The sequence below is a fragment of the Pygocentrus nattereri genome, chromosome 18 (genome assembly GCF_015220715.1).
Source record: "Pygocentrus nattereri isolate fPygNat1 chromosome 18, fPygNat1.pri, whole genome shotgun sequence".
In the NCBI taxonomy this organism is placed as follows: Eukaryota; Metazoa; Chordata; class Actinopteri; order Characiformes; family Serrasalmidae; genus Pygocentrus; species Pygocentrus nattereri.
Window position 1 is genome coordinate 8,594,783 of NC_051228.1, and position 27,301 is coordinate 8,622,083.

Consider the following 27,301-nt stretch of genomic DNA (forward strand, 5'->3'; position numbering starts at 1 on the left):
ATTTCACACCAAGCTGAATTACTTTGCTTACATTTAATGATTCCAGAGCAGTAGGTAATATTGTACCTGTAGGAGTTAGGCACATACTCATAATAGCAGAAATCAAAAGAAAAAAAATTTTTTGGGGGGGGGGGAAATCTGAAATCATAACTTCCCCACCTGCTGATGAGTTTATCCAAAAAAAAAAAAAAAAAACGTTTTTCTGCATTTTTATTTATCTAATATTTGGGTGCTGGTGGGCCCTTAAAAAATTGTCTGAAATTACTGTGTGTGTGTGTGTGTGTGTGTGTGTGTGTGTGTGTGTGCACGCACGCACATTAACCATTTGAGATCCAGATTAGTTACAGCAGCACCTTAATGGTAATATATAATAGTTTTTATAAGATACCGCAAGATGAATTTGCATAGATTTTGCATGGAGTAAAACGATGCTGTAAAGCATTACATATACAAAAGTTTGAATATGCTTAGTCAGATAACATGTATTGTTGACATTCTAAGTAAAAATAACACACCCTCTACAGGGAACACAGATATTTTATTCTGCAAATGTTAACATAATTTGCTATAACTTTTGTGCAGCCCCCTCCCATCCCTGTAGGTGAACCTCAGTAAATAAACAGTAGCTGTGCAGTGAAATACGCAGAAGTGTGTTCTCTGTAGAGGATGTGTAAACTAATTTTCACTCAAAGCACTTTTTAATTCTACAATTACAGACTGTAGTCCATCTGTTTCTCTGTTAGTCCCTTTCACCCTGTTCTTCAATGCTCAGGACCACTACAGGGGCCCCATAGATCAGGTATTACGGTGGTGGATCATTCTCAGACACTAATGCGGTGGTGGAGTGTTATTGAGTGTTGCACTGGTACAAGTGGATCAGACACAGCAGTGCTGCTGGAGTTTTTAAAACATCTGCATTATCTGGAAACTGAACAGGGTTGCTGTGAATAATAGTTACTTGCTTCTCAGTTTCAGCTCCATTAATGATAACGGAGAACAAGTATTTCGAAACGGAAAATGTTACAGCTCAACGTGAAGTTAGCACAGCCGTCGCCGTGTCCCGACCACACACTTCTGCACTTCACACACTACACTGATGAGTGCACTTTTAATGGTATATGTGCTGTTTTTACACATTGTTTAGTGAGCTGGTGTGTGGTTTGGGATGTGGCGTATCGTACTCTGAATCTGCTTCACCTAGTGAGTTGATGAGTTTCCTTTTCAGATGCTACTGCATGGAGGATGTGCTCCCCTACCAGATAGGTTCGGCTTTATAAACAGCACAACTGATAACCTTTTTTCTAAGTTTAGCTCTCACAACTTTGAGGGTTTCGTTCTTGAGGCTGCCTTTACGCTGTTGACTCTCCAGTGAGCGGTAATATCACAACATTCCTAGTGTGTGCGAGAATGACATCAGCAACTAATCGACTACTGTATTAGTTGGCAAGTAATTTGGTCGTCGATTTTAGTCAACTAAGTCGAATAATCGTTGCGCTCCGAGTGTCTAAATTAATGAACAGTGAGAACTCCAGAAGCACTGCTGTGTCTGATCCACTCGTACCAGCACAGCACACCATCACCACATCAGTGTTACTGCAGTGCTAAGAATGATCCACCACCTTAATAAAACCTGCTTTGTGGTGGTCCTGTGGGGGTCCTGACCATTGAAGAACAGGGTGAAAATGGGCTAACAATGTAATTGTAGAAATACAAAGTCCACCTTTATGCTGAATGAAGCTGATAAAGTGGATGAAGAATGTAGATACATGGAGGTGTACTTAATTGAGTTTGTCGGTCAGTATATGTTGTTGGGAGGGGGCTTTACATATGCTAGAAATATCAGTGCTATTATATTATTAATAAATTAAAATGGAGATGTAGACAAGCATGTAGACAACACTATCACTGAAGTTATATTGACATTTGGGAGTTAAGTAGATTCTAAAGATGAGCAAACAGTGCCAACAACTGTTTCAGTTCAATTTGCTAGGCTTAGGATCTGTGTACCTCACTGGCTGTTGATGTTCCATCACGTTTCAGTATCCTGCATACATCACAGAAGTAGTGGAGAAGCCCATTTCTGTACATCTCACCTTTCGTAGTTATGCGCTCATGTCAAGTACACACATTTTGATAAACAAGTCCAAATGCATAATAACTAAATAAATGTAGCTTCTATTTAAAGATTTACTGCAACCAAATATTATCATAAAGATGAAAGAGAACAAGGAAATTGGTCGATCAGAATAATAACCCCGGTAAAGCATCACAGTCCAATTTGAGTGTTTCTCTTTCTGGGATTCTCAGCGGCCCCGAAACGCTCTAAGAAGGACCGCGATCGGGCCTGGGAGTATGAGGAGAAGGACCGGAGGGGTTCTGGAGAGCGCAGGCGAAGTGGCCACCATGATGGTCGCAGAGGCTCAGGCAGCCGATACAGAGACCGCAGTCCAGATGACTCTGAAGATGAAACGCCCCCTCCCAGCATGATTGAGAGTGAGTTTCTAATACAGGAAGAGCACCGCTTTTTGAGAGATGAGAAAATTGCTAAAATGGAAATATTTGTATGGTTTGGAACATGCAGTGTCTCGTGTATACAGATGAATGCTATATTTGATTGCCTTGTAAAGTACACTAGCACGCACACAATGCTATCATTGATTACAAAATGTAATGTTGTAAATGGAGAGGTGAGTCACTACTCATAGTGAGCGATCAACCTGCTGATGAGGGATTCTTACAGGTTGTGTTGTTTAATGTTAAAGATGTCTGTGAATACAGTTCAGAAAAGCTATAATGTATGTAAGTCAAAAAGTCCTGGAAAATTATTTTCTAAAAGAGTTGAAAGCCTGTGAAATAGCCCATGCATGTCTTGTCTAATGGGGTGTTTTTGCTTTCAGTTGCCAAAAAGATGAAGAAGGAGAAGCAGAAAAAGAGGAAAGCATATGAGCCGAAGCTAACTCCAGAAGGTAAGCTTGCATGTTGGTCAAGGTTTTTCTACAGTCTTGATAATGTTCTATGGTTAACATTGGTCCTGAAATTTTGCATTTTTTCCCCACCAGAAATGATGGACTCCTCAACGTTTAAGAGGTTCTCAGCAAGTGTGGACAACATTTTAGAAAACTTGGAGGATATTGACTTATCTCTAGGTATGTGGCTTTTTATGGTCATTCATTTTATTTTAATTTGTTGTCCACTAAAGACAGTAGATTTGTTCTCCACTCTGATGTTGAATCCATTTGGTGTCGTGAGAGCATTAGATGGCGACTTAATAAACTTCCATTCTTTACTTAGCCGCAGACGAGGATGAGATCCCTCAGGAGTTGCTCCTTGGGAAACACCAGCTGAATGAGCTAGGCAGCGAGTCAGCGAAAATCAAAGCCATGGGCATCACATATAGGGTATGTTGCTGCTAGCTGATGTGGAGGGGCTTATAACTTTGTGGAGATGATTTGTGCTAGACATTCAGTTGTGAGTGTCTCTATGTCAGGTTTTAACTTTGAGTTCTTCGCTTTGCAGATTCCATCTGACAAGCTTGTGAAGGTGCTGAGCATACTGGAGAAAAACATTCAGGATGGAGCCAAGCTCTCCACACATATGAACCATGTGGGTGCAGCTGAGCTTTTGTAGAAACACGACTTTGAGTAGAATTTACAACACAGCTGCAAATGGAAACAGATATTCCCACCCCTCACACACACTCTTTCTCTCTCTCTCTGTCTTTTTCTGTCTCTGTCTCTCCTCCCAGGACAATGATGCAGAGGACGAGGAGCGCTTGTGGCGTGACCTTATCATGGAGCGGGTGACCAAATCAGCCGATGCCTGTCTGACTGCTCTGAACATCATGACCTCGCCACATATGCCCAAGGCGGTCTACATTGAGGATGTGATTGAGAGGGTACTACAATACACCAAGTTCCACCTGCAGAACACCCTCTACCCCCAGTATGATCCTGTCTACAGAGTGGACCCTCATGGAGGTCAGTGATAAGCCCCCGATGTCTTTGTCATGAGGCTGCAATGCCCTTCTTCCAGAAAGCTTTTTCAGTCTCTGCTTGTATTGTTTGGGATGTCTATCTGTTTGTTTATTTATTTATTTATTTATTTATTTTTGTTTTGTTTAGGTTTTTTTTTTTTTTTCTTTTTTTTTTTTTTTTTTTTTTAGTCGGCCATTAAAAGGGAACTTGGATTTAAGTTTTCAGTCCAAGCACATCACAATTTTTGCACTGGTCATGGGTTCTAATTCTAATTGGTCCCCTCCATGCCTGTCTTTAACAGGTGGGATGTTGAGCTCGAAAGCCAAACGAGCCAAGTGCTCCACGCACAAGCAAAGAGTGATCGTCATGCTCTACAACAAGGTGTGTGACATCGTCAGCAACATCTCAGAGCTGCTGGAGATCCAGCTTCTGACTGACACTACAATCCTGCAGGTGAGCCACTGCTTGTTTCACCACAGCTGAAGGTGTTATTTCTGTAGTGAAACGATTAGAAGGATCACTCGCTCGGTGCTAATAATTGTCTGCCTCTGCAGGTCTCTTCTATGGGAATCACACCGTTCTTTGTGGAGAATGTCAGTGAGCTGCAGCTCTGTGCCATTAAGCTAGTTACTGCTGTAAGTTTTCACACATACTTGTTGGACATAACACAAACACCTACAGTCCTAATGTGATCTGGGTTCCATTTTGAGTATCCTTTTGTCTTTCTTCCTCAGGTCTTTTCCCGGTATGAGAAGCACAGGCAGCTAATTCTGGAGGAGATCTTTACCTCCCTTGCCAGGCTGCCCACCAGCAAGAGGAGCTTAAGAAACTTCAGGTAAATCTGCTGTGTCTTGTTGGTTTGTGTTTGACAACCATTTACGAGGTTTGAAATTGGTTTTCCTTGAAACCATCTGCCTTGTTTGTCTATCAGGTTGAACAGCAGTGATGTTGATGGTGAGCCCATGTACATCCAGATGGTGACAGCTTTGGTGCTTCAGCTCATTCAGTGTGTGGTACATTTGCCTACTGACAAGGACAACACAGATGATGAGTACGACAAAAAAGTAAGGGAATGCTGGAATTCCAGTTGTTTTAATTTACTTGTAAGCTTAAAAGTAAAAAGATTCCCTGACGAATGCGTGTAAACTGTTATTTTTAGGTGGACCAGGATGTCCTCATTACAAACTCGTATGAGACTGCAATGAGGACGGCGCAGAACTTCCTATCAGTTTTCCTCAAAAAGTAAGGGCTGTCTCTTGCATGCAGTGCTTACATTCTCCATAAAGTATGCAGCGAAACTGACTATTCTAATCTTGACCTTGACCTCAGGTGTGGTAGCAAACAGGGTGAGGAGGACTACCGGCCTCTCTTTGAAAACTTTGTGCAGGACCTCCTCTCAACAGTCAACAAGCCTGAGTGGCCTGCTGCTGAACTGCTCCTTAGTCTCCTCGGCCGGTTGCTAGTGAGTGGCTCCACCTTTTAATTGTGCATTATCAGTGTACTGCACTCTGAAGCACCAGATGAGAGCCATCCCTGTTTTTTGTCCCTAGGTGCACCAGTTCAGTAACAAGCAGACAGAGATGGCACTAAGAGTAGCTTCCTTGGATTACTTGGGCACAGTTGCTGCTCGGCTGAGGAAGGACGCAGTCACCAGTAAGATGGATCAGCGCTCCATAGACCGCATCCTCAAAGAGGTAGTCATCCAGTCATATTCCTCAGCCTCAGCTTATTCATGCCAAAGGACAATACTTTTTCCATTTTTCAGGCTTATTAATGTTATTACTTTTTCATTTAGGCATCTGGCAATGATGAAACCCAGCAACTGCAGAAGGCCCTGTTGGACTACCTGGATGAAAATGTGGAGACTGACCCCTCTCTTTTGGTAAGGACCCTAATTGCTGACACTTCAGCTTTGAACCATTCAGTGCCTTTTCTACTTAGATATTCAATTAAAAGAAGATTGTTTTCTTTAAAATGGTTCAAAGCCTGTGTCTAAATGGTCCTCTTGTCTTGTACCCTGCCAGTTTGCAAGGAAGTTCTACATAGCTCAGTGGTTCAGGGACACCACGACAGAAACCGAGAAGGCCATGAAGTCCCAGAATCAGAAGGAAGACGACTCGTCAGAGGGCCAGCACCATGCCAAGGATGTTGAGAGTACAGGCGAGATTATGCAGAGAGCTGAGGCACGCAAGAAGTTTTTGCGGTCCATAATCAAGACTCTTCCCTCACAGTTCAGCACACTAAAGTAAGCCTTCCCAGCCCTCTCCCTCACCTTTGTTTGAGTTGCAGTTTTCTGTCTCTGAGTACAGATCCAGTTTAGATAGTCTGTTTTGACAGTTGTCTAACTCAACATACTTTTTCTCCTCTTCAGAATGAACTCTGATGCAGTGGACTATGATGATGCCTGTTTAATTGTGCGATATTTGGCCTCTATGAGGCCGTTTGCACAGAGCTTTGATATTTATTTAACGCAGGTAATTACAATGCTCTCATTCTCATAGACAGCTACTGAAACTTTATGATCTTTGTTGAAACATTGCTGAAACATAACTAAACATATTTATATAAAGATAAAAAGGTTTAAATAAAGCTTTATAAAACTGACAAATAGTGGGCAGTCGTGGGCTGGAGGTTAGGGATCCAGCCTCATGACCGGAAGGTCGCCGGTTCGATCCCCAGAGCCGACAGCACATGACTGAGGTGTCCTTGAGCAAGACACCTAACCCCCAACTGCTCCCCGGGCGCTGCGGATTGGGCTGCCCACCACTCCGGGCAAGTGTGCTCACTGCCCCCCCCCCCCCCCCCCCCCCCCCCCCCCCCCCCCCCCCGTGTGTGTGTGTGTGTGTGTGTGTGTGTGTGTGTGTGTGTGTGCTCACTAGTGTGTATGTGGTGTTTCACTTCACGGATGGGTTAAATGCGGAATTGAAATTTCCCCATTGTGGGACTAATCAGGGTCTCTTAATCTTAATCTTAAATACAAAAGTTTTTCAGTGTATACTGTGTACTTTGTGAGGTGTGTTAACGGAGGTCTCTTATGTTCAGATCTTGAGAGTGCTGGGAGAGAGTGCTATAGCTGTGAGAACGAAAGCGATGAAGTGTCTGTCTGAAGTGGTAGCTGTGGACCCCAGCATTCTGGCCAGGGTGAGTGACAGGACAGGGCAACTCTCTAACCAGAACCTGTTGAAAAGGACAAGGGTTGTTTTAATGGCTTGAGTGTTTCTTTTGCCTTGATTCTGCGGTGTGTATGTGAGAGAGATAATGTATTTGTATGTGTGTGTGTGTGTGTGTGTGTATGCGCAGTTGGACATGCAGCGTGGAGTCCACGGGCGGCTGATGGATAATTCCACAAGTGTGCGGGAGGCTGCTGTAGAGCTGCTTGGACGATTTGTGCTAAGTCGTCCCCAGCTGACTGAGCAGTACTACGACATGCTTATTGAGAGAATACTGGTACGTGATGATGCCTTAGACTCCTCTCACTGCCCCAGCAGTCCAAAAACTTGTAATATGTATAGATTGTGTACTGTTCCCTGTCTACACTTAAGGGCTAATGAGCAGAGAGCTGTGTATTTCCAAACTGTACCCCACAAAGGTTTGTTTGGCTATGTGACAGGAGTTTTACATAGCCAGTGCCTTACAATACATAGATGAATTGCATGGGGATTTACCTGATCCTTGGTTCTGTGCTCATCTTCACTTTTGGTCCTCTGGGCAAAAATGAATGTCATCTCCATCTCTAAAAACATCTGAAAGTGTGGTTCTGTTGTATGGTCATCTTGGCCTTAGTTGCCCTAGCTGAAACGTGCTGCCTTTTAGGCATTTATGTTGAATAGCTCCCACTGCAGTCCAAACAATGAGAGTTACAGCTGTGCTGACGACACAGTCCCTTTTCAGATTAAAGTTCATTCTAAGTATGAAAGTTCACCTTAGGTAAAATCCTCAGTGACACTTTGCCGCCACCTATAGGCCATGGATAGTATATCATATTAAAATGATGAGAGTACTTAGTTTTGAATGCTCATGCATGGGCTCCTTTCTCCAGGACACGGGCATTAGTGTGAGGAAGAGGGTGATCAAAATCTTGCGAGACATCTGTCTGGAGCAGCCCACCTTCAACAAGATCACTGAGATGTGTGTAAAGATGATCAGAAGGGTCAATGATGAAGAAGGCATTAAGGTGAATATCTCTGGCACTCTCGCTCTCTCTGATTTATTTAAATGTGCTTTCAATTGCTTGTCTGGGATTTTTTCCTTCTTGTTTATTATTTTTTTTCCCATACAATTATTTTTATACAACTTGGCCTGTTTATGCTCCTTTATGTTAACATTGCCTATTTTTATTCCTGCCTTCAGTCAGCCAAATGCACAACTTTGAGGGGTTGGATCTGTTCTTTCCTTGCTAACAGTTGATATGATTTAAACTCTGTACTTCAGAAACTGGTGAATGAAACATTCCAGAAGCTCTGGTTCACCCCAACTCCAAACCATGATAAAGAAGCCATGACCAGGAAGATCCTTAATATCACTGATGTGGTAAGCAACAATTTAAGAGCCTTTTTTAACAAAACTCACTTGGATGTCATCTATATTTCTTACTTTTATTGATAGTATCTCATAGTAACCATGCATGATGAACCTTGAGATAATTTCTCTTGACAGGTATCTGCATGCAGGGATTCTGGTTATGACTGGTTTGAACAGCTGCTTCAGAATGTGAGTGTACTGTTGTCCATTTTGCTTCATGCAGGATGTGGTAATGCACAGTGGTAGCACTGTGTGTGTGTGTGTGTGTTCTCTATCCTTTTGCCCTTTTCTCACTGTGGTTCATGTATTAATGTTGGTGCAGCTGCTGAAGTCGGAGGAAGACGCCTCCTACAAGCCGGCCAGAAAGGCCTGCGCTCAGCTCGTCGACAATCTAGTGGAGCACATCCTCAAATATGAAGAGTCTCCCGATGGTACTATTAATAAACAATTGGACCACTTTTTTTTTTTTTTTTTTTTTTTTTTTTCCCCATTTTCATCTTGTTTTGATATACTGTTTTCTTCCATATCTGATGTTCTCCTGTTTTGCTGTCATTCTTTAGACTGTGAGAATAAGGGGGGAAACTCAAATCGCTTGGTGGCTTGCATCACCACGTTATACCTTTTCAGCAAAATCCGAGCGCAGCTGATGGTGAAACATGCCATGACCATGCAGCCCTATCTAACCACCAAGTGCAATGTGAGGACCACTTATTTTGCAGTGTTTAAACTTTGGAGATGTGTGGCCATCTAGAGGCTCATCAGTGTAAATGCACTCCAAAATGATGAATTTTCTAATAGAGACTTAAATTAAAAAAATTCTTGAGTGTTTTCTTCCATGTGTCTTCCATAATTACAGAACCAGAATGATTTCATGGTGATTTGTAATGTGGCTAAAATCTTGGAGCTGGTGGTGCCTCTAATGGATCACCCCAGTGAGACCTTTCTCACCACCATAGAGGAAGACTTGATGAAGCTCATCATCAAATATGGCATGACGGTAAGTACAGTCGGTTGAAATTCACATTCCTGTGAGAGAGACTTGAAGTGCATCAAGAACGTGCATTTACCTTAATTAACGCTGTACTCTGTCTCTGCCCTCCTCAGGTTGTGCAGCACTGTGTGAGCTGTCTTGGTGCAGTAGTAAACAAGGTCACTCACAACTACAAGTTTGTCTGGGCTTGTTTTAATCGATACTATGGTAAGTGTAATGAAGTTAAGACACTTCTTCATTTTCCTGACTTGTGTTTTTGATGTATTGTGTGCTGACACTGTGTACTTAACAATGTTCTATAGGGGCTCTAAACAAACTGAAGACCCAGCATCAGGAGGACCCGAATAGCACGATCCTAGTGTCCAACAAACCTGCATTGCTCCGCTCCCTCTTTACTGTGGGGGCTTTGTGCAGGCACTTTGACTTTGACCGTGAAGAGTTCAAAGGCAATAACAAGGTATAATTATGGGATCTTCTACTGAACGCAGAATTTTGGGTTCAACCTTCTACATCCAGCCACTTACCTCTGGTATGGTCTCTCTGTCTCTCGCAGGTCATCATAAAGGACAAAGTGTTGGAGCTCCTTCTCTACTTCACCAAGAATGAAGACGAGGAGGTCCAGACCAAGGCCATCATTGGTTTAGGCATGTTGTAGCTTTTAAAGTCTGCTGCATGATGTAATGTGTTCCCAATGGGCAAATAAAAAATATCTTGTGTGTAAAACTAAATTGCTCCACCGCTTTTCTTAGGTTTCCTCTTTATCCAGCACCCGGGACTGATGTTTGTCCCTGAGGTGAAGAGTCTGTACAACGGCCTCCTCTCCGACAGGAAGAAATCGGTAAACCTGAAGATCCAGGTGCTGAAGAATCTGCAGACGTACCTGCAGGAGGAGGACTCTCGTATGCAAGAGGCTGACCGAGAGTGTGAGTTCCTCACCACGTAGCCTTAGTTCTCCTTTTCATTTAGACTGTGAGTAGAGCTGTCCTGTTTGAACCCCTGACTGTTCTATGCTTCTGCAGGGAAGAAGCTGTCCAAGCAAGAAGACCTCAAAGAGATGGGAGACATCTCCTCAGGCATGAGTAGCTCCATCATGCAGCTGTACTTGAAGCAGGTACTGGAGGCCTTCTTCCACACGCAGTCCAGCGTGCGACACTTTGCCCTCAACGTCATCGCCCTTACGCTCAACCAGGGCCTCATTCATCCTGTACAGGTACGGAGTTGCAGAACTAACAGAGGCAGCACCCATCGTGTTCAGTGTTATACTGAGTGGAGGTTTCTCAAGTATTGCTTTAATCCAGTGAGTCTGAATGGCTTTTGTATGTATTTCTGCATAGTGTGTACCCTATTTGATTGCCATGGGGACAGACCCAGAGCCTACAATGAGGAATAAAGCAGACCAGCAGCTGGTGGAAATTGATAAGAAGTATACAGGATTCATTCATGTGAGTGACCTAAGCCTGTTTACACTTGCAGCAGGTAGAACCCAACATTGTTCATCTGGTAGTGTTGTATACTGAGTTCATCTTCCAATCTTTGTATGAAACCAGATGAAGGCTGTGGCAGGGATGAAGATGTCCTACCAGGTGCAGCAGGCCATCTTGGCATCTCAGGACACCCTCATCAGAGGTTTCCGTCAGGACGAGGCCGGTACAGCCCTTTGTTCCCATCTCTTTACAATGGTGCGAGGAAACCGACAGCACCGACGAGCCTTCCTCATCTCCTTGCTCAACCTGTTCGATGACAGTGCGGTGAGTTGTTTTGTCCAGATGGGACAGGTTGAGGAATCATAGTTTTTGTGATGTTAGTGAGTTCTCTAAAACCACTTTCTGTTTCCTTGCAGAAGACGGAGGTGAACATGCTGCTGTTCATCGCTGACAACCTGGCATATTTCCCCTACCAGACCCAAGAAGAGCCTCTCTTCATCATGCACCACATCGACATCACGCTGTCTGTGTCTGGCAGCAACTTGCTGCAGTCTTTCAAAGAGGTGACCAGCTCCGTCTCCTTGTTTTTTCTATCTTTAAGTCAGTTGTACCTGTCTTAACACTCACCTTTTGTCCATTTAGTCTTTGCTAAAGGAGCCAAGACAGCGGGAAAGGAAGAAAAAGAAGGTGCGAGAAAAGAAATACAGTTCAGAGGAGGAAGATGAGGACGAAGAGGAGCATTCAAGCAGCAGGGAAAGCAGCAGCAGCGATGAAGAGGTTGTTCGCAGGGCCAAGAAACCCAAGCGGGCCACGACTACAGTAAACTCTGATTCTGACACGGACCTGGACGTTGAGGACGTGGATAAAGTTATGGACCGTCTCCCAGACAACCCCCTCCCTCTGCTGGATTTTGCGAATGCCTCTCAGGGCATCCTGCTTTTGTTAGTGCTCAAGCAGCACCTGAAGAACCTCTATGGCTTCTCAGATAGGTATGTGTCACTCATTGATTTAAACTCCTAACGCTGTGTGCGAAGTGATTTCTTGTAAAACCAGTTCACTGTAAATTACTGGAATAGAGTCTTGGTTTCAACTCATATTTTTTTCCAACAGCAAAATCCAGAAGTACTCTCCCACGGAGTCAGCGAAAGTGTATGACAAGGCTGTAAACAGAAAAAACAACGTGCATTTCAGTCCAAGGCAGACGATAGACTTCCTGACCAACAGTCTATCCAACACCGAACTCACCTATGACATCAAGAGGAAGATAGTCAAGCAATATTTGGACGTAAGTAGCTTTTGTCTTGATTGAGTCGTTATCTACTGGACTATAAGACTTTTTTAAATATCCTACAGCATTTGATGAAAAAACTGTAGCATTTGGCATTGTAATTCATCTCCGCTATATGGCTAGACGGTCAAGTTGATCTGACTTAGCCTGGCAGTTCACTATGTTCATAACTCATCATGCATATTGACTTGAGTTTGCTCTACAGTTTAAGGTACTGATGGAGCACTTGGACCCAGATGAGGAGGATGAGGAAGGCGAGGCATCGGCTAGCGCCCACGCCAGAAACAAAGCCATCACTGCTCTTCTGGGAGGCTCCAGCCCGAAGAACAACGCTGCTGACTCTTACGATGAAGAGAGCGATGGAGATGAGAAGGCGCCTGGAGTAAGTCTCTACTATAAATATTTTATAGAGAGTTGATTTTTCCATTTCCAAGATTTATTTGCATACAGGAGAAATACATTTTTTTTGTAAATCTTTCAAATTAGACTGTTGTATAATAATATATAAATAATAATGTTATATAATTTTTTAAAAAATGTATTCGTTTTTTGTAAACTTTCTCATTTCAATATTCTTCTAGTCATCACGGCGAACCAGACGAGGTGGTGGCGGCGACTCTGCAGAGGCATCAGGTCAAATGAGCGAAACGGTAGAAGCCATGGACGTCATCGCTATCTGCTGCCCAAAGTACAAGGACCGGCCGCAGATAGCTCGCGTCATCCAGAAGACGAGCAACGGTTACAGCGTGCACTGGATGGCCGGCTCCTACTCCGGCACTTGGGCCGAGGCCAAGAAACGGGACGGACGCAAACTGGTGCCTTGGGTGGACACTATCAAGGAGTCGGACATCATTTACAAGAAAATCGCCTTGACGAGTGCGCACAAGCTGACTAATAAAATGGTGCAGACTTTACGTTCACTGTACGCAGCCAAGGAGGGGACTTCCAGCTAATTAAACTACAGTTACTCCTACGTGAACTCTCAGAAGCCAAACTTTATTGGGATCCAACATTTTCTAAACCCAGACAGTAAAGAAAAGAATACTACAGACTCACGAAACCATGAGCTTCACTTTTGTGATGAAAAGTTCACGGAGAGAGGGAGGAGGGGAGGGAAAGCATTTTAAACGCGCCAGGACCTGCAGGAGAGAATACTGGACACATTTTAAGTTAAACAGGACAAACGCATACAGAAGGAAATGTTTGGAAAACATTGTGTGGGAGCTCCTTCGCTGTTGTGCAGCAACTCGGTTGTGTGATTTTTACTCCCACTGTATCATAGTTTAACAAAAAAAAACAACAAACGAAAACAAAAATGTTTATATCTCTGACAAAAAAATCTGTTTAAAAAAATAAACTTAAAGTGAATGTTGGAAATTAGTCTGTTGATGTTCTTAATAAAGTGTTCTTGGAGTTAAACCTAGCACCGGATGGATTTCTTTAGCTTAGCTCAGTGTCCAGGGAAAGAAACTTTTAAATATTTCCTCTGCTTTATGTTTTACTCCTTTTTTGTTTACTCATGCTGTACAATGGAGTCTCCTGGACATAATTTATTCTGTTAAAAGCAGAGCATGCAGTATCTGTGGCCTACATGCAGGGGAGATTTTTTGTAAATGTAGATTTTGATGTATTAGGTCACCCTAGAGAGAAAAAAGGGATCCCCAGCACTTCTGGCGGAACAAATACTGCAATAAATTTTTTTACTTCTCTTTGTTACTTGTCTTGTTTGCATTTGACTTTTATTTTTTTAGTAGTAGCACCTGGAAGACAACCTAACTTGCTCCTCGTGTTCCCTTGTTCAAAACTTTGTTTTGATTGTTTTTGTCTTTTTTTTTTTCTTTTTTCTTTTTCCCCCCATGTAAAGTCAGAGCAGAACACCAAGACAGTGGTTGCCATCAACCCTTGGCCCTAGTTTGAATGGCCTTTTATTTTCAGATCAGCGTTCTTCGATTGTGTTTGCGAAAAGAAATATTGTCACCTTGCTACTCGCAGGGTGGACTGTTGGTCTTTCCATCCATGAAACTGTTTTTGTGGCTTGCAGAAAAAGCTTTGCGCCTGTCATCGAATTAGTGCGTAATTAAAAATATTATCAGGTGTCTGGAAAAACTGCCCCCTTGAGCCCATCAGCGGTCTTCAAATCTATACCTTGAATCCTGAATCCATTCCTGGATTTTGTTATCGCCATTAGCGAACAGAGCGTATGATTTAACGGTTTGGCTACCAGCGATTATAAAATCCAGGACTGGAAAACAGGATTCAGGGTGTAGATTGAACGCTTCTGAATGAAATGATATGAATTATTAGGATTGTGTATGAATGCCTTGTTAAAAGGACTGATTTCATTTTATATCACTGTATTAAAGACTGCTCGTGCTCGACTAGACTGGTCAGAGCATGGTAAAACGAAAAATTTAAACAACTGAAAATCTTTAATACCTCATTTGCTAAAGCCGTTTAAAAGATGAATAAAAATCATGGTGTAATAAAGAAACAAAGTCACACTTACCTAATACGGATCTGTAGGCTTAGTCCGTATTAAAGCGTCTTTTACCCTCTAAAGAAACAGCAGGTTCAGCACAGAGAGGTAGAACCTGTAACTGACCAAAAACACGAACGTTCATTCTAAAGGCCCCCACCACACAGAACGTACCTTTTAAAACAAAAGTACAGTATAATATAAGACGTTGTTTTAAACGTACCCTTTAAACTCCCCGGTCCATATGGTCCAGTATTTCAGTCCGGATTGCACTGTGAATAAGTCACGATGCTCGTCAGTCATAAAGGCAAGGCAACGAAACCAGTTTAATTCTAAGGGATAAAGAGCGGTTGGAAAATGTCAATGTAAAAATGAATTACAGCTGTTTTGTTACATAAAGCCATGCGAAATAATTATGAATGAACGTTAAAACTTCCAAGGGAATGCAAAAAATATTATAAGGGAACCCGGTGCCGTTGCGAACACATATTTTGCCCCGATGGCGCTTTACTGGCTCGGCTCTGCCCGACGCTATGAGCGTCCATAGTAGAGTTCTCCCAACGGGACTTTTATTATGAAAACCGATGCTGTAGGAAAAGTTTGAGCCGGAAAAAGAAGCCCCGGCGACCCATTGCAAGCCACAGGGTAGCGCACGAGTTTGGCGGGAGAGGCTGGAATTTTGAGGCGGCGAGTCGTTTTTAAACTGTGAGTTCCATTTTAAACCGTTACAGACGGCGAGTTCGGGGAGAACCGCGTCCGCGCGGCTCCGCCAGGGAAAGCTGATAAAGGGAGTTTCCTGGCTTCATGGTTTGTTTGGCATTCGGACTAAGCTAGCTGCTAAGCTAGCTAAGCTAAGCTAGCTGTAACCGTTGACGTCTGGGATGCAGATTTACCGAAAGCGGTTATTTAGATAACGGATAGAAACCCCACACTGAATAATATTAATCTAAACTAACTATCCTGTGTAAACAAGCGTGAAGTATGTGAATGAAGCTGAAGTCAAGTTTTTTTATTTCTAGCTTCTTGTTTGAATTTCCCGGTTCCACCTTAAATGGTGCAGCATCTACGTTCTGGCTGCTGAGCTGTAGCTTAACTGCTGCACCACTTAAGGTGGAACGGGAAACAACAAGCTGGCGAATAGAAACCCAGATTTGGCCTCGTGGTATGTGTTGATACTGCTACAGTTGACTCGAGTAAAAGTCTTCACTTTTTCCTCTAAGATTGAGTCCCTAGTAAAGACGCTATGTTTACATTAGAGATAGCAGCTTGGTTTCGTTTTACACGAGTGCTGTTTTCATAAAGAAATACGTTTTTCGTGTCTTTAATATTAGTTTTCCCCACACTAATCATTCAACAGTTAAAGAAAAGAAGAGATGATGATGATGATGATGATGATTATTATTATTATTATTATTATTATTATTATTATTATTATTATTATTATTATTATGTTATTATCTTAGGTCATTTCAATGTGAGTTATTTTCTATTCATTTAGCTCCAGTCCTGTTTTTTCAAGTTCAGTCACATCTATTTTCAAGGCTGTGGTGCTAAAGGCTGCTTGAACGCTGAATGCCAGACTGCCCGTTAAAAAGCGTTGTGTTATTGAGTGAAATAGCTTAAAACATCTTGAGACAACACTGAATAATGAAGCATATAATTAAAATTGCACCCTTTCAAAGTGCGATTTGAAACAACAATCCAGTAGCGTCTCTTCTTTTGAGGTCATGAGGCTGGATTTCAGAAAAACTTTGAAATGTCAGTGTTTAGCACTAATGGAACATCATAAATGCCTTTACTACGCAGCAGTAAACTAAATATGCCTCTTAAAATTACGGTAGAGTAATGAATGTCCTGATGTAACATGTACCTTACATGTTATGACAGTTTATTATAGAAAGGCATTGCATATTAAAGTGAAACACATGTAGAAGTCAATTTGACTCTTTTATAGGCAAGTTCCATCACTGCAGCTATGCCGTCAAGCCTGGGCCCCAGCAGCATGGCAGCAGCTCTGCAAGAGGCTCTGGAAAACTCAGGTCGACTCATCGACCGGCACTTGCAGGAAGATCGCTGCTTTCCCGACCTGTCGGAGCTACTTAATGTGCCCTCACACAGTAAGAACTCCCTTGGCTGTCATTGACACTTTTAACTGTCTCAGTAATGCTGAAGTTTTTTGGGTCAGAAGATGCTGATGTTTCTTCTCTGTCCATCTCTCTCTGTCAGATATGCCCTCTCTGTCTGGGCTTTCAGACATGGATTACCCTCTACAAGGACCAGGGCTTATCAGTGTGCCCAACTTGCCAGAGCTGAGTGCCGTTCGCAGGGTCCCTCTCCCTCCAGAGCTCGTGGAACAGTTTAGCCGTATCCTCTTATGTACACCTCAGTTGAAGTGACAGGACTAATCAGTAATCAAATGCTTTGCTTTATGTGAATGCCACAATGGCTGTACCTTGACCTACTGTACATTTTCTTTATCGTGAATACATTCCTTAACCCCTTCACTTTGCAGACATGCAGTGCAATTGCATGATGGGAGTTTTCCCTGAGATCAGTAGGGCTTGGCTGACCATTGATAATGACATATTCATGTGGAATTATGAGGATGGGTGAGTACTAACATTGAAGTGAGAAGTAATAATCCTAATTACAAGTTCCATAGCATAGGAAACTGTATTTTCCTTTTTTTTTGGAGTAAAAGAATTTGATTGCAGTAGGAAAACATTGTTAAAGTTTCAGAACATACCATTCGCTCTCCAGTCTCTACACGTAAGCTGTCACCACAACCCCCATTTATATATGTAATTCGTTCAGATTACCTCAGTTTAGCCCTACCCCTTCTCACTGATGATTTAAGGAGTGTTTTAAGACGGCTTGGTAAATAAGGCTCAATACAGGGCAGCCAGTTGGAATAGAGACCACTTGCGTATGTCAGTCTTAAAGGCACAGTAATAAAATCAGCCTGTTTAATTATAAGGGATAAAGAGAGGTTTGAAATGGCTATGCAGAAATGAGTAATAGCAGTTATTGGTGCTTAAACTCATACAAATGTCATAAGTGGAGTCCAGGGAAAAAAAAGAAAAATGTAAGATATGGTCCTTTTAATGTTCATTCTGTGTCTTCCCCCACTTGTTTAGCGGAGATGTGGCATATTTTGATGGGCTGAGTGAAACTATCCTTTCAGTTGGGCTAGTCAAGCCAAAAGCAGGTGAGTGGCTTTCTAGTGCTGCATTGTTTAGCATCCAATCTGTTCAGCTCTCATTTGCAGCATCTTCTTACAAAACTAAAGCTCGTGGTAACCTTTTCATTCTTCCACAGGAATTTTCCAGCCTCACATCCACTTCCTATTAGTGTTGGCTACACCTGTGGATGTGGTGATCCTTGGTCTTAGCTTCCCCAAGGCTCAGACAGGTATCCTGCTCTTTTCTGACTTTTCTCATATCACAATACCCAACTCCACTTGCTTCCAAAACTTTAAAAAGTAAGTGCTGAAAGCTCGTAGCTTAAGACAGAAGTGGTGTGCTGACACTTCTCCTGCTTATGTTTAATTCACAGGGTTAAATGACAGCATGTCAGGAGCCATGCAGCTCCTCCCCGACCCACTCTACTCCATCCCCACGGACAATACCTACATGCTGGCCATCAGCTCCACAGATCTGGGACGCATCTTTCTAGCCGGCAAGGACGGCTGCCTCTACGAGATTGCCTATCAGGCTGAAGCTGGCTGGTTCAGCCAGCGCTGCAAAAAGATCAACCACTCCAAGAGCAGCCTGTCTTTCCTTATACCATCCCTGCTGCAGTTCTCCTTCTCTGAAGATGGTGAGGAACTATGTGCATAAACACACATAGTTGATTTGTTAGTGTTTGATTTTGTTGAGATATTGAGGGATATTTTTTGAATTATGTTAGCTTTTTCATTAGGCATACCTTCTTTTAGTAATGTCACAATTTTCATTTTGAATTATGCACTGTTATAGATCCAGTTGTTCAGATCGCTATTGACAATTCACGCAACACTCTGTACACAAGATCTGAGAAAGGAGTGCTGCAGGTCGGTCTGAAGTTGTATTTCTTTCTTTCTTTATTTGTTTGTTTGTTTATAATTGTTGTTCGATGCATGTGTGCTTTAACTGCACTGCTGACCAACTTGCACCTCTGTCAGGTTTATGATTTGGGCACAGATGGGCAGGGAATGAGTAGAGTGGCAGCCATGTCTCAGAATTCGATTGTTTCCGCTGCTGGGAATATTGCCAGGTAAGGCAACACGTCACGCATATATTCAAGGTAGCTGGTTATTATAGTTTTTGTATTGTGTATATAGAGTGCAAAGTGTCATGTCAGCCAGTGGTGTCTGTTTTATCACTTGCTTATGTGTCTCTTTCAGGACTATTGATCGTTCTGTCTTCAAACCCATCGTTCAGATTGCTGTTATCGATCGTTCTGAGTCCTCTGATTGCCAGCTCCTGGCTATCACTCATGCTGGTAAGCGTGGAAGGAAACCAGATTCATCTGAAGGAATACAATGGCTCTATGCACTTTATAGTAACTGTGGTATTTGTGTGCACTGTGCAGGTATACGTTTGTACTTCAGCACCACGCCGTTCACTCCACCTAATGCCAGGCACAACATGGCCCGGCCTAGCCTGCTGGCTCTGGTACATGTGCGGCTGCCCCCGGGGTTCTCAGCCTCCTCCACCCTACAAAAGCCTGCCAAAGTACACAAGGCGCTCTACAGCAAAGGTAAAGCTCAAGACTGACAGTTATGACAGTGTTTCATGCATGTAAAGCTTGTTTAATCTTTGTTTTGCTTTCTGATTAGGAGTTTTGCTGATGACGTCATCAGAGACGGAGGACAGTGATGTACTCTGGTGTATTAACCATGACTCCTTTCCCTTTAAGAAGCCACTCATGGAGGCCCAGGTTAAAAGTTTTCTCGTGCTTTCATTTTCTTTTTCATGCAACAGGCAGTAACGCCTTTCAGATATTTTGTTATGTTGTCTTTCACAGTTTTGAAACATGAATACATGAATATACTTTTTTTTTTTTTTTTTTTTTTTTTTTTTTGCAGATGACATCAAATATAGATGGGCACACATGGGCACTCTGTGCACTAGAAGACACCAAAGCACCTAAAATCGTAACTCCTTTAAATAAGGACTTCATTCCACTAACTGATTCACCAGTGGTGGTTCAGCAACACAATATTCCACCTCAGAAATTTGTGCTCCTCTCTGCGCAGGTACAGGTCGCTTTTTCTAGATCTGCACCCTTCATCCTTTTACAGTGTACAGTTCCCAGAGTATGTTCACCTTTTGGGTTCTTCACAGGGAAGTCATATCTTTCACAAACTTAGACCGGTTGACCAATTGCGCCATCTGCTGGTAAGCAGTGGTGGTGGAGAAAGTGAAGAGATTGAGCGATTCTTCAAACTCCACAGGGTATGGCTACTTTTACAGTGTTTATTTTCCTGAATGGTTATATTTTACGTCCTTGCATAAACACATTTAGACAAATTTTGCATGTTTTGCCTGCTGTATTCATTTCTTTCTGCTTTGTATTCCTCGTCAGGAAGAACAGGCATGTGCCACTGCTCTGATCTTGGCCTGCTCCAGTGCTGCGTGTGACAGAGAGGTTTCCTTGTGGGCCACTCGAGCTTTCTTCAGGTCCACACCTATTTGTAGCTGACTTACTCTTTACTTGAATACATTTGAACAGTTTTGTAAGGACCATGTATTTATGTTTGTTTATTTTTGCTACAGGTATGGTGGAGAGGCTCAAATGCGTTTCCCTTCTGCTATGAGTGCACCAAGCAATGTTGGGCCCCTCCTTGGTTCTCCTGTACCAGGTGATTTGTAACACTAGTATTCACTACCAGCAGTTACATTGTTCATGTTTGATTGTACTAAATTTAGAGCATGCCTAGTTCAGAGTCAGCCTAGTTCTTACCCATAGTGTGTGACTGTGTGTACTTGTAGGGTCCCCCATGCCTGTTGGTAGTCCTTTTCCCAATCCCAGCTTCTTAGCAACACCAGCTCCAGGTACTGCTTTACCAGTTGGTCCTGATATGCTTAATTAATCACTGTTTATCCAAAGCTGTGGCTTAGAAGGCATACTACACTTTTGATCAAGTGAAAATGCTTGCAGACACTTTGGTAGTCTTTTTTTCCGTCTTTCCTTGTTTTTGTTTGCTCGCTCTATTTCTGCCTCTCTTTACTCCTCTGTAGTCATTGTGTTTCAACATGTATGTTTATTTTAGATCTTGTTTTTACTGGTATGATGCATCAAGTGGTGCCCGTTTCTCTTTCTCTCTATGCCAGGTATGATGCCTCCTAGTGTGTCTACCCCCTTCATCCCTGCCACCCCCATGAGTCCTGGAGGTGCTGCCATTCCTGCTTTGTCATCTGGTCCTGAAGTACTCTTCTCTGGGAAGCACAATGGCATCAGTGTTTACTTTACTCGCATACTTGGGTGAGCAAGACCAAAAGTGCCTTGGACTTTATTTTTTTGCTATCTACTTTGCTTAGTTGCTCTGATAGTAATTTATAACATTATAACAGCAACATCTGGGATGGGAGTCTGGCAGTGGAGATGCCGATCAGTAAAGGAAGCCAAACTGTGAATATTGTGAGTAACCGCATATTTTACACATTTGACAGAATTACTGCTTTCATTTGTAAATACAACAGTAATTTATAGTGATCCTTAATGAAATGCAGTAGTAGTGGAGCAACTTAATAATATGAGTTGATTTCAACTTCTGTCTTGGCCAGACGTTGTAAGTACAGACTATTTATTGCTACTATTCTTCCATCATAACTGTGCTGCTTTGCTGTAACATTGGACCTTACTCTGTTAAATTGTACATTTACCAAACCGTTAACCGTTTCTGTTGACTTCATGTGCTGTATGGTAGTCAACAGCTGTATATTGTTCATACCTGGATTTTTTTATTTTGGGTTTAATGCCTTCAAAGTGTCAGTATTTCATTTGAGTGATGATGATTAGTGCGGTGTCTGACTTCTTGGTGTTCTCATCATGATTCCTTTCTTGTGATGTCAGATGGAGAGCACAGCAAGTTCATCTGATCTGGAGTCAGTTCTGCAGGAGCTGCAAGGCCTGAAGGAGTTTCTTGATAAGAACTCCCAGTTCAGCCCCACTTCTTTAGGTGCAGCAAGGTAGGGTCCTGTTTCTATGACCTTCACATTCTGCTTGTGCATTGGTACAGTTAAAGTTGCTAACTTACTTTCTTTTCCACAGTTTCAGCTCTCCTGCCAACCTACAGCAGAGGCTGCTGGGATTTATGCGTCCAGATGGTGCCAGCTCACAGCAAGTCCAGCAAGAGCTTCAAAGGAAATATCACAGTACGGCGTTGAATTTATTTATTTATTTTTCTTCTCTATGTGTAAGTGTGGGTATGTGTAACAGGGAGAACAAAACTGAATGACCATGTTGCTGTTGCTTCACAGCTGAAGCTCAGGCCTATGAGAAGGCATCTCTGCAGGGTATCCAGCAACTGGTGCACCGCTCCTTTCAAACTTTAGCTCTCTGGAAGCTCCTGTGTGATCACCAGTTCAGCCTCATCATCTCTGAACTGCCTAAGGTGTGCATGTTTTGTTTTCCACTACTCTGCTGCCTCTATATCCCTTTAATACCAGTTCATTAGCTATTTCAGCTCCAAATACCTCTTTCAGTTGTCTGCTCCTCTGCTCTGTCTTTGTTGAAAAAGACCCTTCCTTCCCCCCATGATCCTTTGTTCTGTCTCATATTCTCTCCCGTTTTCCTAATGTGTCTTTCATGCATCCTGTCTTATAGGACTTCCAGGAACAGCTGAAAGCCATCAGCTTTAAAGATGTGGTGACTCGCGGCCGTGAGCTGACCGGAGCACTCGTCACTGCCCTCATCAACGTCTACATTAAAGACAGTGCCTCCGTGGACGCCATCAGCTGCCATCTGCGCGAGATCTGTCCTCTTTTGTACAGCAGTGATGACAGTGTCTGTTCTAAGGTAACAGCTTTCTTTCTCAAACCTGTTTAAGTACAGGCAGTAGTTGCATTGCTTACAAACTTTACCGTTCTCCTTTTAGGCCAATGAGCTGCTACAAAGCTCCAGGCAGGTCCAGAATAAGGCAGAGAAGGAGCGCATGCTCAAAGAGTCGTTACGGCTGTACCAACAGATCAGCCACCACACAGACCTGCCGCTTGTTTGTTCCCAATATCGACAAGGTGAATGCACATACATTCACATACGAATGTAACTTGTTAATATGTGGTAATCTCATTCAGGTTATCTTAAAATTCCAAGTAATAGACAATTACAAGGTTGTCTCTCATTTCTTCTCTAGTTCGTTTCTATGAAGGTGTTGTAGAGCTGTGCCTCACAGCGGCTGATAAGAAAGACCCCCAGAGATTGGGCCCACACTTTTATAAGAACGGCGAGCCAGAGGAGGATGCTGTTGGACAACAAGCCTTCCAGGAAAGGTAATGTACCGTCTCTTGGTTTCAGTACACTTGGAACGCTCAAACCTAATTAGTCCAAGCCTTTACATTGTCTTGTCATAATACTTAACATTAACCAAATGTGCCTCTGCCCAGGTTGTTATGTTATAAGTGCATCACGGACACCATGCAGGAGTTGGTAAACCAGAGCAAAGCAGCTCCTCAGTCTCCCAGTGTCCCCAAGCAGCCTGGACCCCCAGTCATGACATCAGATCCCAATATGCTTAGCAATGAGGACGCTGCTGCCCATGTAGGTTCATTTTTATTTTTAAATGTCATCTTGATTATAGGCAAAACATAAAATCTTGATTTTTCCATGAAGTTTTAATAATCTCTTTGTCTTTTTTGCAGTTTGAGCAAATGCTTGGCTTAGCTCAGAGGTCGCAAGACGAACTGTTCCACATCGCTCTTTATAATTGGCTCATCCAGGCTGACCTCACTGACAAACTCCTTGAGGTAAGAGGCGTTTTCTGCATTGGAATCAGTAAATTTTAGTATACACTTTATGTATGTTTCACCACCCAGTACAAGCAACCCCCAAGCACAACACTCACCCCTCATTTTCTTGCCAGTTTGGCCAGTTCCCACCTTCTATCCTTAGTCTCCTTGTCACAAGCAGGGACAAGCATGTGTTTGCTCGAACATATGAAACCAAACACATTATCTTTTCAAACTGCTGTTAATGCAGAGTCATCTGACAGCTCAAGGTGCTTGAAGAATACTAACTGCCAGTTCTATGTTTTGGTTTGCGTAGGTGAACTCTCCCTACCTTGAGGACCATTTAATGCACATGATAAAGCAGGACCAGAACAAAGTGCGCAACATGGATCTCCTGTGGCGTTACTACGAGAAAAGCCGCAACTTTGGCAAAGCGGCTCATGTCCTTGCTAGGCTAGCTGACATGCACAGGTGCGTCTCAATAGAGTCCTGGAGCTGAGTCCGTAAGTTGGAAGTGTGCAAAGATAACAGATTGTATCTTTGTGTTTCTGCAGCACAGAGATTTCTCTGAAACAGCGGCTGGAGTACATCTCCCGGGCCATTCTCTCAGCCAAGAGCTCGTCTTGCATCTCATCCATGGGAGCTGATGGCGAATTCCTGCATGAACTAGAGGAGAAGATGGAGGTATGGACCTTAATCTAATGCAGAATGTTGTGTGTCTTCCAGCCGTAGTTCTTTTGTATTAGAAGAATGAGTTTTACTGCTGGATTTTCACAGCTTGTTACTTTATTTTCTGTGTATTTCATATATTGCATTTCCCTTCTTGCCCTCCAGGTGGTGCGTATTCAGGTGCAGATTCAGGAAACACTGAGCAGACAGTACTCACAGCATCCCTCTGTACAGGGAGCAATATCTCAGCTTGACTCTGAGCTAATGGACATCACCAAGGTAAGCATATGGTGGTCTCAGTAGCAGAGTCTTCAGCTGGTAGTCAACACAGAACCTGGTGAAAACGATGGTGTTTTTTTATGGGGAAAGTTAATTTACCTTAGTTTGTGCTTTTCTCATTTGCAATCTTTTTCTTATAGCTTTATGGAGAATTTGCAGACCATTTCCGGTTGTCTGAGTGTAAGCTGGCCATTATTCACTGTGCTGGCCATTCAGATCCTATCCTGGTCCAGTCTCTGTGGCAGGAGATAATGGAGAAAGGTAGGTTTCCTGGTGGAGCAATGTGAATGATATTGCTGATACTGTAGTACAGATTGTTGTCTTATTATTATTGTGTTATTATTAATATTATCATCATCATTATCATGTTTTCAAATCACAGAGCTGAGTGACAGTGTGGCTATGAGTCCAGCAGACCGCATGCGGGCCTTGAGTCTGAAGCTGGTATCCCTGGGGAAACTGTATGCCGGAACACCACGATACTTTCCTCTGGGTACCATTTTACTTCCTCTGTCAACACAGTGTCTCTGAGGGGTGCTCTTTTGAAGTCAACACTTGTCAAATATAATTTGTTTAATTGTTTCCCTTGATGCCTTTTTGCCTGCTTAGGCATGCCTGCATTTGATCTCAGGTGCCTAAGGGTTTTGCCTTTGTAATTCAGTATTTTTGATATTCAGTATTTAAGATCTCAGATTAAAAGAATTTTCCTTCCCTCACTTTGGAAATGTGCTTAAAATTTGACTTCATGCAAAAAAAAAAAAAGGATGAAGTTTTAAAAAGGGGACGTTTTTTTTACAGTCTTCTTAATTCTTCTTTGATTTTCAGAGTTCCTAGTCAAGTTTCTGGAGCAGGAGGTATGTAAGCTCAACTGGGATGTGGGCTTTGTCACCTTCACCATGCAGGAGATTGGCGTGCAGCTCCCACGTCTGCTGGAAGTGTATGATCAGCTCTTCAAGAGCCGGGTATGAGACCAACTATCTGTCTGTTTCAGTTAGCAGCAAAATAATTTTTATAGCACGTGGATGTGATTATATTAGCTCATTTATAGTTTTATAGCTCATTTGCAGTTTTATATTTTCAGTAACATTAACATTTGATGTAGCATTTATTCTGAATGTGAATTGCAGTTAAAAATTTTACACTTCAAATGTTTATATATATATATAATATAAATTTGTGTGTGTGTGTGTGTGTGTGTGTGTGTATGTATGTTCTCAATTATAGATGTACTTGTAAATTGAATGAGGCTATATGTTGACTGAACTGGTGTGTTTATTACAATTCCGACTCATCCCTCTGACCTGAACCTTCATCAGTTTCACTAATTTCTCTTGGTTTTCCTGCAGGATCCATGTTGGCAGCGCCTAAAGAAGCCTCTCCACTTAGTAGAATGTATTCATGTGCTTCTGTCAGGATATGTGGACGACCCCAGCAGAGTGCCCACTTATGACAGGTAGGACTCAGAGATGTGGTGTTCCCTGGATTTTTGTCATTCACCTATGCACCACCCTTACCCTGTGTCTTCCCTTATTTTTCAGGCGGAGGTTCACCAATGTATGTCTGGACAACATCTGTGGCTATCTGGTGGAGCTTCAGTCTCTGAGCCCCAATGCTGCCCTGCAGGAAATCATTCGCAACTTCAAATCTCTACAAGCCAAACTGGAGAAACTGCATTAAGACCAGAGAGTGGCATCTTGCATAGTAACATGAATGTATGAATCAATGGCTTTTGTCTCATTGCTGCTGTTCTGTTACTTCCGTGCTCACTTAAGAGTTTGAAAGTAGTACCAATGACCTAGGAGAGTTTACTGAAATGGGGAAAAATGCTAAGGGATTAAGTGTATTAATAGCACTCACTCCTTTAAATATGCAACCTCAGATTTTCAAACAATTCCAGCAGACTTCTGATCTAAAAGTTTACCTCTCTTAGTGCCTGGAAAGTCTTTACATCTCTGTTTTAAGCATACAGGAATTAAGTTGCCAAACTTTTCAAAGGTGCTGTGGGTTCACAAGAGAGAGGATTGGAACAGTGACCTTTTTTGCAAACTTCAGTGATTTTCCGTGTTTGTCAAAAGGGTTTGATATAATTTTGCAAGAAAGGTCTATGAATCTTTGTCTAGGACCCGGAAATGGCTAAAAGGAGGTACAGCTTCCCTGTTGAACAGCAAAAGAATCCTCTGATTGTTGGATGAAGCTGTTTCAAATTGTGCTTGCAGTGGTAAGCTCATTGCTGACACTTCCATATTGATGGAAATTTGTGCTCATGTTTATCATGGATTCACAGTAGTCTAATTAGAATGTGCCTGTGAGATGAAATTGAAAGCGCTTCACAAAATTGGGTGAAACACGAGCCAAACTGTAGTGCTCGGGATGTCTGCCTCTAGGTTGTCTAAGGTTTAGGTTGTCTTTATTTTGCTGTCAGATTTTTCTGATTTTTTTTTTTTTTTTTTTTTTGGCATGTAGCCTAGTGTCAATATTTAAAATGTCACATTTGTTTGTCACGAGGCAGATTCTATATTGGCTACCTTTTTTAAATTACAGTTTTTATATAAAACACTTGCCTCTTTTTGATAAATGGTAGAAGTAGGTTTGATTGTTTGAATTTGTAATGTAAAGCAACATAAAATAAATAATCTCTCAATCCAACTTTTGTTTTTTTTCTTTGGAATTTAATACACTTATTTTAAGATCATTCAAGCTCATTCGTCTTCTTGCCAAGTATTCTGCAGTCCCTGAGACAAGCATG

At 42.4% G+C, this 27,301-nt stretch overlaps 2 protein-coding genes across 5 annotated transcripts in view; both read left to right on the forward strand.

Annotated features, from left to right (window-relative positions):
* The window catches only part of nipblb (NIPBL cohesin loading factor b), a 33,488-nt gene extending 19,867 nt beyond the window's left edge, over positions 1-13,621 (forward strand). For both annotated transcript variants that reach the window (XM_017711927.2, XM_017711928.2), the window contains exons 12-47: positions 2,308-2,493; positions 2,898-2,966; positions 3,060-3,146; positions 3,292-3,398; positions 3,517-3,603; positions 3,746-3,977; positions 4,276-4,427; positions 4,529-4,609; positions 4,709-4,809; positions 4,906-5,038; positions 5,134-5,216; positions 5,304-5,436; positions 5,525-5,668; positions 5,770-5,856; positions 5,999-6,219; positions 6,346-6,448; positions 7,017-7,115; positions 7,275-7,421; positions 8,014-8,148; positions 8,406-8,504; positions 8,631-8,684; positions 8,818-8,926; positions 9,056-9,192; positions 9,352-9,492; positions 9,600-9,693; positions 9,789-9,943; positions 10,040-10,130; positions 10,236-10,409; positions 10,506-10,696; positions 10,821-10,928; positions 11,034-11,234; positions 11,327-11,473; positions 11,553-11,899; positions 12,021-12,195; positions 12,404-12,580; positions 12,780-13,621. In XM_017711927.2, coding sequence (XP_017567416.1) covers positions 2,308-2,493; positions 2,898-2,966; positions 3,060-3,146; positions 3,292-3,398; positions 3,517-3,603; positions 3,746-3,977; positions 4,276-4,427; positions 4,529-4,609; positions 4,709-4,809; positions 4,906-5,038; positions 5,134-5,216; positions 5,304-5,436; positions 5,525-5,668; positions 5,770-5,856; positions 5,999-6,219; positions 6,346-6,448; positions 7,017-7,115; positions 7,275-7,421; positions 8,014-8,148; positions 8,406-8,504; positions 8,631-8,684; positions 8,818-8,926; positions 9,056-9,192; positions 9,352-9,492; positions 9,600-9,693; positions 9,789-9,943; positions 10,040-10,130; positions 10,236-10,409; positions 10,506-10,696; positions 10,821-10,928; positions 11,034-11,234; positions 11,327-11,473; positions 11,553-11,899; positions 12,021-12,195; positions 12,404-12,580; positions 12,780-13,151 — 5,159 coding nt within the window. In that variant the 3' untranslated portion in view covers positions 13,152-13,621. The remainder of the gene's footprint in view (positions 1-2,307; positions 2,494-2,897; positions 2,967-3,059; positions 3,147-3,291; positions 3,399-3,516; positions 3,604-3,745; positions 3,978-4,275; positions 4,428-4,528; positions 4,610-4,708; positions 4,810-4,905; positions 5,039-5,133; positions 5,217-5,303; positions 5,437-5,524; positions 5,669-5,769; positions 5,857-5,998; positions 6,220-6,345; positions 6,449-7,016; positions 7,116-7,274; positions 7,422-8,013; positions 8,149-8,405; positions 8,505-8,630; positions 8,685-8,817; positions 8,927-9,055; positions 9,193-9,351; positions 9,493-9,599; positions 9,694-9,788; positions 9,944-10,039; positions 10,131-10,235; positions 10,410-10,505; positions 10,697-10,820; positions 10,929-11,033; positions 11,235-11,326; positions 11,474-11,552; positions 11,900-12,020; positions 12,196-12,403; positions 12,581-12,779) is intronic.
* A 1,660-nt stretch (positions 13,622-15,281) lies between these two features.
* On the forward strand, positions 15,282-27,201 carry nup155 (nucleoporin 155). Of its 3 annotated transcripts, XM_017711929.2 has the most exons (35): positions 15,282-15,379; positions 16,629-16,791; positions 16,901-17,038; positions 17,187-17,283; positions 17,812-17,882; positions 17,993-18,085; positions 18,230-18,493; positions 18,652-18,725; positions 18,837-18,928; positions 19,059-19,156; positions 19,247-19,414; positions 19,494-19,594; positions 19,743-19,913; positions 20,002-20,112; positions 20,243-20,337; positions 20,434-20,519; positions 20,650-20,712; positions 20,992-21,142; positions 21,232-21,298; positions 21,734-21,849; positions 21,932-22,035; positions 22,141-22,274; positions 22,487-22,678; positions 22,758-22,896; positions 23,016-23,151; positions 23,266-23,419; positions 23,521-23,625; positions 23,924-24,078; positions 24,162-24,291; positions 24,442-24,555; positions 24,696-24,816; positions 24,938-25,048; positions 25,381-25,517; positions 25,902-26,008; positions 26,094-26,232. In XM_017711929.2, the coding sequence occupies exons 2-35, from the start codon at positions 16,650-16,652 to the stop codon at positions 26,230-26,232; spliced, it is 4,176 nt and encodes a 1,391-aa protein (XP_017567418.1). In that variant the 5' UTR covers positions 15,282-15,379; positions 16,629-16,649. The 3 variants fall into 3 exon arrangements, with proteins under 3 accessions (XP_017567418.1, XP_017567419.1, XP_037403557.1); XM_017711930.2 differs by lacking the exon at positions 20,650-20,712; XM_037547660.1 differs by lacking the exon at positions 15,282-15,379 and having other exon boundaries at positions 16,650-16,791; positions 26,094-27,201.
* Positions 27,202-27,301: the final 100 nt, after the last annotated feature.